Source organism: Candoia aspera, chromosome 3 (assembly GCF_035149785.1).
Source record: "Candoia aspera isolate rCanAsp1 chromosome 3, rCanAsp1.hap2, whole genome shotgun sequence".
In the NCBI taxonomy this organism is placed as follows: Eukaryota; Metazoa; Chordata; class Lepidosauria; order Squamata; family Boidae; genus Candoia; species Candoia aspera.
Window position 1 is genome coordinate 46722529 of NC_086155.1, and position 13005 is coordinate 46735533.

Below are 13005 nucleotides of genomic sequence, written 5' to 3' on the forward strand. Positions count from 1 at the left end.
TGGGTTGTGTGACCTTCATCAGAGCTTTGTGAAAAATTGAGGCTCAAGAGATATGGAAGGTTTCACCCAAGCAGTTAGTATGGGAAACAGAGTCTAAGATGACTATAGTTGATGGAACTTGAGAAAAAGTTACGCCTAGACAAATTTTCTAGGTCAAAGAAAATCTTAGGAATTAGGATAGGAAAAGACAGGAATTAGCATTGCTGGTAAAATTACTGTATCGTATTTCAGAGTCAACATAATTCAAATAATATTAAACTTATACAAAACAGTCATAATTTAATAAACCTTGGGAATGAAAAACTCAAGATAGAAAAATACATATGGTTGAATCCTATGTTATAATTATGATTTTTTTCTTTCTAAGTTTCTATGTACTTTCTAGTTTATTCCCTTTTACATACATCCAGTTTGATTTGTTTTTCTAAAGAATACAACATAACAAAACAAAAAACCAATTAAATAAACTCAAACGCAAAACAACCTGAGTTCCTATTTTTCACTTTTAGATATCAAATCTGGAAATGTAAGAGGTGAGATGACAGAGTGGATCATATCATTCTCTATCAGATGGAGGTAACATTTCTGAATGCTCCCCTTAAAAAACAAAATCTGCTCTGCTAGTTGAAACAGAGCTGGGAGTAGGCCTGAGAGAGAGAGAGAGAGAGAGAGGGGTGGGGGACAGGAGGGAAAGGAAAAAGGAAAGCTTCAATAAATGGCACTACATACTTACAATCTGTACTGGCTCACTGCATTCTATCATCTTATTTTTCTGCATATTCAGAGCCCAACAATGTTACATGTTACATTATTTATAAGTTAGAAATACAATCAACAAAACCAATTCTTACATCATCCCATTGTATCTGAAAAACGTAAAACCACCCAAGACATTTGCTATTGAGACACCATTTCCTACCACTCAAAATACACTCTCCTGATGAAACAAATATATAAGCTTCTAATTGTGAATACATCATTGTGGTTATTGTAACACTCAAGGCCTTTCAATGGTCTAAGCTGATGAGTGTCATAGGAAGCACCAGATCAGATCCCAATATTGTAGTACCTGAACTTTATTCTAACCTCAATACCTGAGCTCAAATTAAGCATGCAGAGTATAACCCACAAACCTCTACTGAAGCACTGCAAGTTTATTCCTAGTACCATGGATAAGTTCTTCAGAAACCACACCAATCTCTTTAAATAGCCAAACAGTCTATGAGGAACTGCAACTCATTATTAGCCCATGCGGTGAGAAGAGCAACTCTGAGTAAAGAAGCACCACCACAAGGGAGGGTTATTTTTATTTAGCATCAGCAGAATGTGGATCTGTATTATTTATGAATTATCACCTTCTACCTGTGTCACACGGGGAACATGGAGGAAAATAAGAATGCAAGGAGGTTGGCATTACCCAGACTTTTTAAGAGGGCAATCCTATTACTAAGCAGAAAGCCCCACTGAATGAATGAAACTTACTTCTCAGTAGCCTTGTAAAGTACTGCACTGAAAGCCTATGACTTTGTTCTTCGTTCTTTTTTTTAATAAATTTTATTAGGTTTCGAGAGAAGAATAAAAACTACAAAAAAAACAAAAAACTACAAAGAAGGAAAAAAAGAACTAAAAAGGTGCAAAACACAAAGAGAATTTTTTTTTTCAAATTTACCAAAAGATGCGGCTTCTGACTTTTAACAGCAAGGATATAGAAAAATTTCCATAATCAATTTCTTACTCTATATTAAACCAAAACTACATTAGTTTTATAAATCATTCCACTTTGGCACATAATAAAAATCACTAAGTAGAGTTACTCCTCCCACTTATATTAAAATTTTAAAAAAATCATATAAACCTCCTAAACATCTTTCTCCCCTCCAACAGATTCCCTTCCAAGCACTATTCTGTACATTTCTGTCTACTAAAATAAGAATCAAATTAAGAAGCACATAGATTGTCTGTTATTATACTTGATAATACAAGTTTTAGTAATCTTAATCTTAATAAACCCACAAAAGAGATGTTGTTCCTTCTTCTTGACTATCTGCTGAAAACTGAGGAGTGTTGAGAAGAACTATTTTTAAATAAGAATTTTATTACGTTTCAAACAAAGATAAAAGCTACAGAAAAACAAAAAACTACAAAGAAAACAAAAAAAGAAAAAACTAAAGAAGTGTAGAAACACAAGAGGGAAAAAAATTTAGAGTTACAAAAAGACGTGACTTCTGACTTTTAACAGCAAGGATATACAACAATTTTCCATAATCAATCCCTTACTCTATATTAAACCAAAATCACATTATTTCTATAAATCATTCCATTGGCACATTATAAAAATCACTAAATACAGTTGCTCCCTCCCCTTATATTAAAAGAAAGAGAAGAAATAGTATGAGTGTGTGTGTGTGTATACACACACACACACAGTTGTAATAGAAATTATTCAACCCCCATTGCAAATCAGGTTGATTGTAAAAATGTACAGACTTTTAGCTGTTTGCAATGAACAAATCAAACAAAAGCAATTGAAAAAGCTCAACACGAATGCTTCAAGTGGTGTCCCCAAAGTCAACAAAATGCAACTTATAATGACTTCTCCAGTCTCAAAATTATTCAACCCCTTCATGGCAAGCATCTTCAGTACTTAGTAGAGCACCCTCTTCCTGTTATGTCCTGCTGCAAACAAGATGCATAGCCAGACACCAGCTTCTGGCAGCTTTCCTGAGGAATCGTAGCCCATTCCTCATGAGCAATGGCCTCCAGTTCAGTAATATTCTTGGGTTTGCGTGCTGCAACCACCTTCTTCAAATCCCACCAGAGATTTCCTATAGGGTTCAAGTCAGGTGACTGTGATGGCCAATGTAGAATCTTCCAGGACTTCTTCTGCATCCAAGGCTTAGTGGAATTTGAGGTATGCTTGGGATCACTGTCCTGTTGGAAGGTCCAATGACTACCAGGCTTCAGCTTCCTTACAGACAGCATGACATTTTCTCCTAGGATTTCCTAATACTTCAATGAATCCATCTTGCCACCCACATGCTGCAGGTTTCCAGTCCCAGAGGATGCAAAGCAGCCCCCAGAGCATCACCGAGCCACCACCATGCTTAACTGTAGGCAGAGTGTTCTTTTCAGTGTATGCTTCATTCTTCTTCCTCCAGACATACTGCTGATCCATCAGGCCAAAAAGTTCCAGTTTTGTTTCATCGTTTCACAGAACAGAACCCCAAAACTTCTGTGGCTTATTTATATGATTTTGAGCATATTGGAGCTGACTTTTCATGTGCTTTTGGATCAGTAGTGGTGTACATCTTGGAGTTCTGGCATGGGAACCTTCTGTGTTTAGTACGCGCCTTGCTGTGCTCACTGAAACCTCAGTGCCTGTTGCCACCAAGTCTTGCTGCAGGTCTTTTGCAGTCACTCGAGGGTTTCTCTCCACCTGCCTTCTCAGAAATCTGGTTGCAGCCATTGACAGCCTCCTTTTTCTGCCCTGTCCAGGTAGTGTAACCACTGTTCCTTTAACTTTGAACTTGTGAACTATGCTTCCAACGATGTCTCTAGGAACATTCAGTGCCTTCGCTATCTTTTTCTTTCCTGTTCCTTGTTTGTGAAGAGCGATGATCTCTTCTCTTACCTTTTTGGACCATTCTTTTGACTTAGCCATACTGTATTTCTAACATGCAGTCAAGCGTGACACTCAACAACCCCCAAGACAGTTCAGGTATTTCATGTGTTCCAGCTCAAGCACACCTGGTGCAACTAATGAAGCCCCTGATTAATTGAATCAGGTGTGCTTGAGACAACACCTGTTTTGCATACTGTATGTGTGCTGTTGTGACGGATTCTATTCAGGGGGTTGAATAATTTTGAGACTGGAGAAGTCATTATCAGTTGCATTTTCAGTTGACTTTGGGGACACCACTTGAAGCATTTGTTGTGTTGAGCTATTTCAATTGCTTTTGTTTGATTTGTTCATTGCAAACAGCTGAAAGTCTGTACATTTTGACAATCAACCTGATTTGCAATGGGGGTTGAATAATTTTGATTACAACTGTATACTGTACATATATACACCTCCTAATCAACTACCCCCTCAAAGATAACATTTATTTAATTATTTCCTTCCTACTACTATTCTATACATTCCTGTTTACTATAATAAAGATCAAACTAAAAAGCATATAAATTGTCTACCATTATACTTGATAATACAACCATTTTAATAATCTTAATCATGTTAAACCCCAAACCAACCAATATTTTTATACTTTAGTAATCTTAATCCAAATCATTAAAGATAAATGAAATCAGCCAAACCCTAAAAGCAATCCAGATAGATATTCTTAAACCCTTATCCCACTTCAAAATAGACCAAGGCATTTACATGTCCCCACAATGCACACAGAGCTTTTTTCTTACAGAAATCAAACAGCCCAACTGCCCCCCTCAAAAACTCCAACTTCTCTTCAGGAAACCTCCCATACATAATAACTCCTTCTTTTCCATAGCTAGTGTTGAGGAGAACTATTGACAATTTTCTGTTTACTATGTGGTTAGGCTAAACATGATTTACTTCATATCATTTTAGTCCATTTTCCATTAAAAATAATCTTTATCATCTTGACTTCTTTTTTAAAGATTCTTTTGATTTAAAAAAATCCAATTAATTAGAAGCTGCCATGCTGCAAAGCAAAATAGCAGGCCCTAAGTATTTTTTCCATGAGTACTTCAGGGCCAATCTTCATAGAAAATAAAAATTCTAACTAGCTCAATCTTAGCATTTTACTTGGAAATGTGCCCACCTGCCTGAAAAAAGATAAAAGCAAAGTAGATGGCGGTGATTCTAGAAAGAATCCTGGGAAGCCACCTTTCTTTGATAAATCTGATATTTGCTGTGTCCCACATGACAGACCTTTTGGGGGGAAAAACAAAATCTCTTTTGTGCCACCATTTTGTGAGGGTTCCCACAACATGCTCTCAAAATTCCAAATACGTTCATCAGCTCAAAAAAACTGTCTGTGTCTGGTTTGGATTAACTTTTAAAATATGCTTACTGAAATACTTTTCAAAGTATATTTTAACGCAGAGTTCCTGGTTCTGGTTTGGTCTCAAAATCAGTATTTTCAGAGACGTGTGTTTCTTACAGCTGCCATCTCTGAATATTATTCTCCCTGATCAATCAGATAGCATATTACTACTCAGTTTCATGCGACTGCAGTACATATACTAATATTGCTCCATGAGATTGGATTTGAGCTCATCCTTCTGTTGGGAATATTATTTGGCAGAGCTTATTTTATGCATGAACAAGGATGTTCCTCTCTTTATCCCTTCTTCTTTATTGACTATTCAACTATAAATATGTAGAAAATTTCTTGCCCAAAAGAGCTTATTGATTGTTTGACTTGTTAGTCTGCTGTGCTACAGACGATGATGATAATAATAATAGCAACAATAACAATACTGTCTTCTGCAACCAGGCCACAGGTACCATGGTTGTAAAAGCTGATACATTTGAACTGTTTGCAAAACATGATTATATATTTGTGGAGGAAATACTGTGCAGACTTGCCATGTTATTTTGTTGTTGCTGCTGCTGCTGCTGCTGTTTTGGGCCCTGTGGCTGATAAGCTTGCTAAGCAGTAATTGCCATATTACCAGATTTTCTGTGCATGATAACTACAAGGCAAACACTCATAAAGTAACTGGAATTGCTTTGGCCACTACAAAAAAAAAAGTATTATTTTGGTCATTTAAATATTGTATTGTTATAGTGATGTATTTTATAATACTTGGATGTATTCTTTCAAATTATCATTTTAAGCTACATAATCATTTTATCCATCCATCCATCCATACACATTCACTCCCTCTCTTTCAGAAGTGGATACACTTTATAGATCATTGTGTTGTTTACATGCTAGGCATGGTGATTATTATTATACACTTTATTGTGTTTGCTTATGTGCCAGGTGTGGTGATTAGGGTAAAGACTATTCTCTATTGAAAAATTCTTCTAAATTCCAGGTTTTCATGCATTAGCTCTTTGAACTGGTATTAACACTTAAAGAACTTCCCACTAGCCCACAGCAAAGAATCTAAGTTCAATATCCATATCCCAGACAGGAAGCCCTTCTCCCCTTTCCCCTAATGGCAAACAAAGACTCTAAACAACAAGATACAGACTGAGTTTGCTGGTCTTTCTGGTGGGGAAATATGGCCTCCCTACGAAGCAAAGGGGCTCTGTTGAAGCTGCTGCCTGAATTCTGGGGCAGGCAGCAAATTCAGCTCCTTGACTAACAAGAAAAGCTGAGACCTCTGGCTTGCTCTTCAGTCTGAGATTCATGTCATAAAAAAAAGGTCCACAACCACAACTGTATAAATAGCTCCCTGAGAAAAGGCTAGTCTTGGCTTTCTCTCTGATGTGGGCTTATTCTTTTTAAAGCCTACTTGCAACATCTGTTTTGCAAGTGCAGGTGTAAAATCTGAAGAATCAGGCAGTCATGATAGAAAGAGAAAGGGAACTGTGAGGATTTGCTTGGTGCTTCCACTAAAGCACACCACCTGCTATTAACTTGTTAGAGATTAGCAATAATTACTTGCCCGAGGGCATCTGGATCTAACAACATGTCTCACAGAAATATCCAAAGGCACTGGAAAAAAGAACTAATAGGTACCAATTTAAACACCCTTCTTTACCTAGAATCTTACTGATGCTTGAATTGTGCATGTCTGGGAAGGCCTGCAAAATTTTGCGTCTTTCATCCTTGGCCCACACCATGAAAGCATTCATGGGACGCTTTATGTGGTTGTTGTTCCTGGATTCAGGGAAATGCCGTGAGCCTGCCAAGAAAGGACCAAAGAACAGCTCATTAAACTGACCAGACCTGTGGGAGTTTTTGAATTCTGGCAACTCCATTAACAGAACAGATGCTGGGAAACCTTCTGGTATATAGCCATATATAGTCCCCACCCCTTCTTCCACATGTTGTTCCAACCTTTTCTCTGAATTAATTCATTCCCCAATTCTTCCTCCCTTGAAGTGTCCTCTTCAGGATCTGCCTTCTCTGTTTCAATTATCTGGAATAAATATCACTGCCTCAAGCTTCTCCAACATTTGGGACAAAGTCTTTTGGTTCCTAGAAGGGCATCCCAGGGGCTTAAGAGAAATCTGATCTGATCTCTCTTTCTGAGAACAAAGAGAGAGAGAGAGACCACTGGAGATTTAATTTCAGGTGCAGTCCTTACCTCTCTAATGTGAGAGGCAAGAAGAAAGGCACAAACTTGAGCATATTGAGAGAGGTTTTGGATTCACAGGATCTACAGCTCTTCTAGTCTCTGGACATGCTACCAATGTTAAGGAAAATTAAACTAGTTCTTAAATTAACCTAAATAATATCCCTCCTAATATCTGCTATAGCAAATAATACTTTTAAAAGATAAAATCCAACAACAAAATGACAAAACAACCAATCTCCTTTTTCTGCTTCCATCAAACTCTGCCAGACTTGCTGTAATAAACCTCTGCATGTCTCAGTAGTTCAAATATCAGAGCTCTCCTCAATGGCAGATAGAATTGTCATGCTGTAATTATGACATTTAATATATAAATGGCTTCCTGGATCTTTAAATAGTGGTATAAAAGGGGGAACTTTGAGACAGTGTAACTTTTTTCCAAAACTTCAACACTATGATGAGATGAGATGTACCTGACAAAGTTGCTTTTATGTAAGTGTCAATATTTATTTATTTCAATTTACATGGCCACCCATCTCAAATCCATTGGTCTATAGTGAATGTCACAGTAAACTTGGTAATTCTATCTAGGCATGAGAATCATCCTTTCTCCTCATAGCACAGGGGAGTGCTGGTGATCACTGGAAAAACATGGAGGTCAGGCATTTACAAAGGGCTCAAACAATTTACTCTTAAGAAAGCCAAAGAAGTTCACAATTTTATCAAATATATGTAACTATTCTACCCCGAAAGAAATATTTTCTATTTTTTGAAAAACTACGATCTAGATGGAAAAAAACCATATATGGTACATATTAACATAAAACGATAAGTAGAGGGAATAAATTTCTAGAAAATGGACAAACTGGGAGATGTGGGCCATACACGGTAGATTTGTCATATCTGCTCTATACAAAAGCTGAACACCTATCAAATTTAGAGAAATCATGAGGTTTTGGCACCATTAAAAAAAATCCTAATTCAATTATTCAAACTAAAGTTTGGGCTTTTTAAAGAAGGTTTGCTTGGGACTTTTCTCTCCAAAATTCAACACTGGTGAAATCTGTACAAAAAAGAACAAATGTCATTACCATCTCCTTCACATGTTAGTAAAGACTCATCCAGCCTCTGAAGAGATGACTCGTCCATCCGATCTTTTGCAGGTGAAGAATCCAAACTGGTATGATCCTAAAAACACAGGGTTTTCTGCATATTACCAAGGCAAGCAATGTCAAAGGTGACTTACCAATTACATATTTCTAAAAGCAATTAATGGCCTTCAATCTATATTTTTAAAAGAGATTATTTTGCCGTATGTTCAGTGATCAAAGGAGAATGGCTTCATTCAATCTCCTGGAATAGTGCCTGTACAGCCCAAAACTGCTGGACAGGGAAAAATAAAAGAAAGACCACAGGTAACATGATCTGAACAAGAAGAATCTTGGAAACATGGCATATTATAATTTCTTCTGTTTATAGAAAAATGCAGTTCCAGCAAGAAGAAGGAATAATTCAGCTAACATTCTAGATAGCTTTTCTAAATAATACTCTGAAGACAGAGGCCTAAGGAATAAAAGACTTTTGAATAGCTTTATGGAGTATTTCAACAGAACAAGTATTTTATGTACTTGAAGTTTAGACTTCAAATTTCAGAATATAGTGTTCTCATCTATTCACTTCTATTGTAATTATGTGCTAATCTCAAACCTCTCCAAATTTCAGTCTCAGTTTGTAATTATTGTGATACCACCAAGAGCTCCTCCCTTAGCCATTCAATTTATCAGGTTTCTACAACTTTCACTGGGCCCTACAACAGGAACCTAGACCTCTGGAAAATAAAGTTAATAACAATTTCAAAGGCACCTCATCCTCAAGATGCTGTTGCTTCTACCAGAAGATGCTTAGGGGATTAAACTAAAGAAAATGGCCTTAACAGTTCACCAAATGATCTCTAGGGTTGATTGTGTTCTATAATGGGCCAGGGACTTGGTGAATAGTAATTGAGAAGCTTACAAATTTTATCCTGCTCCAAGTACCAAATTGTCTGAAATGCTACCCTAATCCAAATCATGTCAAATTAGCTCAGTTTTTAGAAAATTCTGAATTGAGGCTTTGAAGGTTCATTCATTACTATTTGCATTACAGACGATGTCTCTGAAAAATCTAGATACCAGTTATTTTCTTTATTGATGGCCCTGCTTCATTAGACTCCATGTTATATTTCATTCTTTAACATTCTGATCCTCATTCAAGGCTTTGTAACAAAGAAAGCATTCTCTCCTTTTAAGACCAAAAGCAATATCACTTACCTTAATGTGCGGATGATTTGGAGAGCCATCTACAGCTCTGCTTTGGTTGTTCAGAAGTTGCTGAGCATCTTGGATTGCTTTAGTTATAGCATCACCCTCTCCAAGGAATCCTGATATTTAAAAAAATACAACTGGTGTTGTGACCAATGATATTTAATATCTTCATGAAGATCACCAGTGCACAGAAAACTACTTAAGGAAATTACAAGGAAATTACACTGGGGCTACCAGATACAGGCTGCAAAAATCCAGACAACCACTAGATGGCAGCAAAAAGTTACACAAAATCCTGACTTTGCGACCATCTTCTGCCTTCGTCCAGAATTTTATGGCCTAGATATGATAGCTCTACCTTGCATTTTGCATAAGCATGCCTTAACTGCAGCAATTTTTCCTCTATTGTCCTATAAAGCCTCAAGTTAAATTTCCTTTAGAATCAATGATGGTTACTTGTCATTTTCCTCATCAGAAACAGAAACATTTACAGTGCAATTCTGTGATTCCTAGGAAGGAGATACATGGCCCATATGTGAACTTCCACTTATATTACTGGCATGTGAAATCTGCAAGGTCTTTCCTGAGTGTCAGAGGTGATGTATACTACTGCTGCTACTGGCAGTGGTCCACTGATAGACAAGAGAGAGAATTCCAGCCCTAAAACTTTTGTAGTTGAAGGCAATCCTATTGAAGGCAACGTAAGAGATTTTCAACACAAAAAAGACTTCAGTTCTAATTAACATAAGCCCGGAGGGCTCAACAATTATGAGTTTCCGTCTTCCACATGGCTAAGACTGCTGTGCTTGTTTTCTGGTGCCCTCATTTATGTGAAACTGCAGAATGTGCACCTCCAACAACAACAACAAAAACAAAAACACTACAATGTCTCCACAAATTTTGCATTACGTTAGACTTCAGACTAGATTTCTGCTTCTCTGCAAGAATGCAATAAACAATTTTTTTTTCCATCCTTCATTTTCTGATTTGGAGTGATTAGAATATTCAAAGTATCTGTTAACTTCACTGACTCAGATTAATTCCTGGAGCCTTGAACTTCATAATTTGCATATATTTCAAAATCACAGATATTCCAAAAAATGATGTAACACATTGGATATATTGATTTGGCTATATGGTTCATCTAGATCAAATTTGTCTTTCCTGACTGGTAGAAATTCTCCAAGTTTTTCCAGTTGGAGATGTTGAGGACTGAATCTTTTGCATGCACAGCACATGCTTCTACCACTGAACTGCAGGTCTCTTCCTTCTTCAGCACTGGTGCATCAACAAGATAAAATCCCAAAAGGAATCTTGAGGAAAGCAGTATTCACCCCTTTCTGAATCTAGGGATGTCAAGAATTCCTCTCCCAAGAAAAATCAAGAAAGTAAGCTAATAAAGCACAGATATTTTGCAACAAGTTTGCAAGTATAAGTGATTCAAACAAAGAAGCATTTCTGTCAGCTCTGAGTCAGAGAAACAGACCTACCCAAAGGAAGGCTGGGAGGGCTGGTCTGCAACTCCTGAGATACTCCATGGTTAGCACTGAGGGACTGACTGCTACTAATCTTTAAACTAGGGGTGCTGGAGGCATTGGGGTGTTCAGAGCCTTTAGACTTTGCTGTTAAGTTCAGTGGCTGTGAAGTTTCCTGAAAAGAAAATAGAGAAGGAGGATAGAAACACTTTTCTACAAGATCTGGGGAGCCAAGGAAAAAAGCAGTTAAGAGGTTTTACCTGGATCTGTAGGTGGCCTGAGCTTGCAGGTCTCTTCAATGCTGAAGGAGGGGGACTATGAAGCAGCTGCATAGGATATTCCACTGTAGATTGTAAAGAAACAGAAGAGCTGGAGACTGTGTACAATGTTATATATAAACTGAGATCCTTCTTATGTCAGCAGTGAATCAAGACTGAATCTGCCTTAAGTACAGTGAAACTCAACCTGGAATTAGGCGATGGGGCCTGATTTGTGTGTGGGTCCCCAAACATGTGAAAACATGTATGTCCCCTTTGTACATTATAATAATGGGTTTTGGGAACCCTGTCACCAGTGTATTAAAGCGTTGAACTGTTCCTAGTTCCACTGATCCAGACTATTAGAATGAAAGGGATTTATAACTTTTCATGCTAGTTTAAAAGGGATCTAAATGCAACTAGCTAAACCTGGGTATAACTAAATATCAATCACTCAATTAATCAGCTTTATTATGGTTTCAGGCCAGTATCAAAACTCATCACTGTACACTATTTCAAATTATAATAACAAAATAGGAGATATTTTATTTTATACTGATTTTATGTCATTTTACATAACCTGTAAAATAAATAATACATAATAATGAAAGGGAAGGCCACTGTTAATGGGCTATCATGGTGTTACGGATGCACCTATAGAAGAGGCAGTAGGGAAAGACACAAGCCAATGTTTCTTTCACGCCTGCTACACAGTGGCAGAGTATTTCACTGAACAGAGTATTTTCTTCTATTTACCCTCGAGAACTGCTGAAAGGGGGATGTTAAAACCTGCATGATTGAACATTGGCAATACTTTAGGAGAGGAAGCTGTTTGAAATAATCATGCTGGTTTTGAATTATGTAACCAAATCCCAGCTATTACATTTGCAGAGATTCTACCTTCATTTTCCTGCATAACCGTATCAATAAGCCTGTTTCAGCATCTGAGAAGAAAGCACACTCGGCAGCATTTTCCACTCTACCTTTCATTTCCAGGATAAATGAAAGGGTCTATCAATGTTCAAGGGTCAAGTTTGTGGGGGTAAATTCAGCTTTATCTATTAAATACAGCATTCTGACTCCATTTTTATTGACTGAAATATTAGGGAACCAATTCAACAGAGATTCATGTAGTCCCATGGCTTTCAATGGCTGCAACTGATAATAGAACGTTCCCGCCTCCCATTCCAAGTCAACTGTATAAAAGCCTTGGTAAATCTGCACAGGTAGTCCTCGCCTTACAACAGCAATTGGGACTGGAATTTCTGTCACCAAGCAATGCGGTCATAAAGCGCAACCACATCGCTTATAGACAGCAATACCTGCAGTCCCGGTTGCTGTTGTTAACTGAATCCCACATTCATTAGGCAAGGCAACTTCCTGCTGGCTTCCCAGAACCAAAGTCAGTGGGGAAGCCAGCAGGAAATTGCAAGTCCCAGGCCAACAGGCAGGTAAATGGCTGCTGCCAAGTGGCAGGGGGGTGGGGGAGGGTCGTGGAGGGTGCACAAGAGGTATGGCGCAGGGAGGGAGGGTTGGGAAGGGTGCATGGGGGTGCACAAATGGTCAGCATGGTGCAAGCACAGAGGATCTGGGGGAGGGTACACAGGTGGAGGAGACTTACCCCAGTGGCTTGTGATCTTCCCTGCTGGCTTCCCCTTTAATCTTCTGGGGAAGCCAGGAGGGAAGGTTGCAAATGGTGATCATGTGATTGCAGGGTGCTTGGCAACTGGCTGTAAG

General features: G+C 38.0%; 2 protein-coding genes across 5 annotated transcripts in view; one reads left to right on the top strand and one right to left on the bottom strand.

Annotated features, from left to right (window-relative positions):
* Positions 1 to 13005, top strand: part of GOLT1A (golgi transport 1A) — a 321971-nt gene that overhangs the window by 90741 nt on the left and 218225 nt on the right. The window lies entirely within an intron of this gene.
* Positions 1 to 13005, bottom strand: part of SOX13 (SRY-box transcription factor 13) — a 65042-nt gene that overhangs the window by 6600 nt on the left and 45437 nt on the right. For all 4 annotated transcript variants that reach the window (XM_063297546.1, XM_063297547.1, XM_063297545.1 and 1 more), the window contains exons 8-12: positions 11272 to 11354; positions 11027 to 11186; positions 9543 to 9652; positions 8325 to 8421; positions 6697 to 6840 (exon numbers count right to left, since the gene is read on the bottom strand). In XM_063297546.1, the coding sequence (XP_063153616.1) occupies positions 6697 to 6840; positions 8325 to 8421; positions 9543 to 9652; positions 11027 to 11186; positions 11272 to 11354 (594 nt within the window). The remainder of the gene's footprint in view (positions 1 to 6696; positions 6841 to 8324; positions 8422 to 9542; positions 9653 to 11026; positions 11187 to 11271; positions 11355 to 13005) is intronic.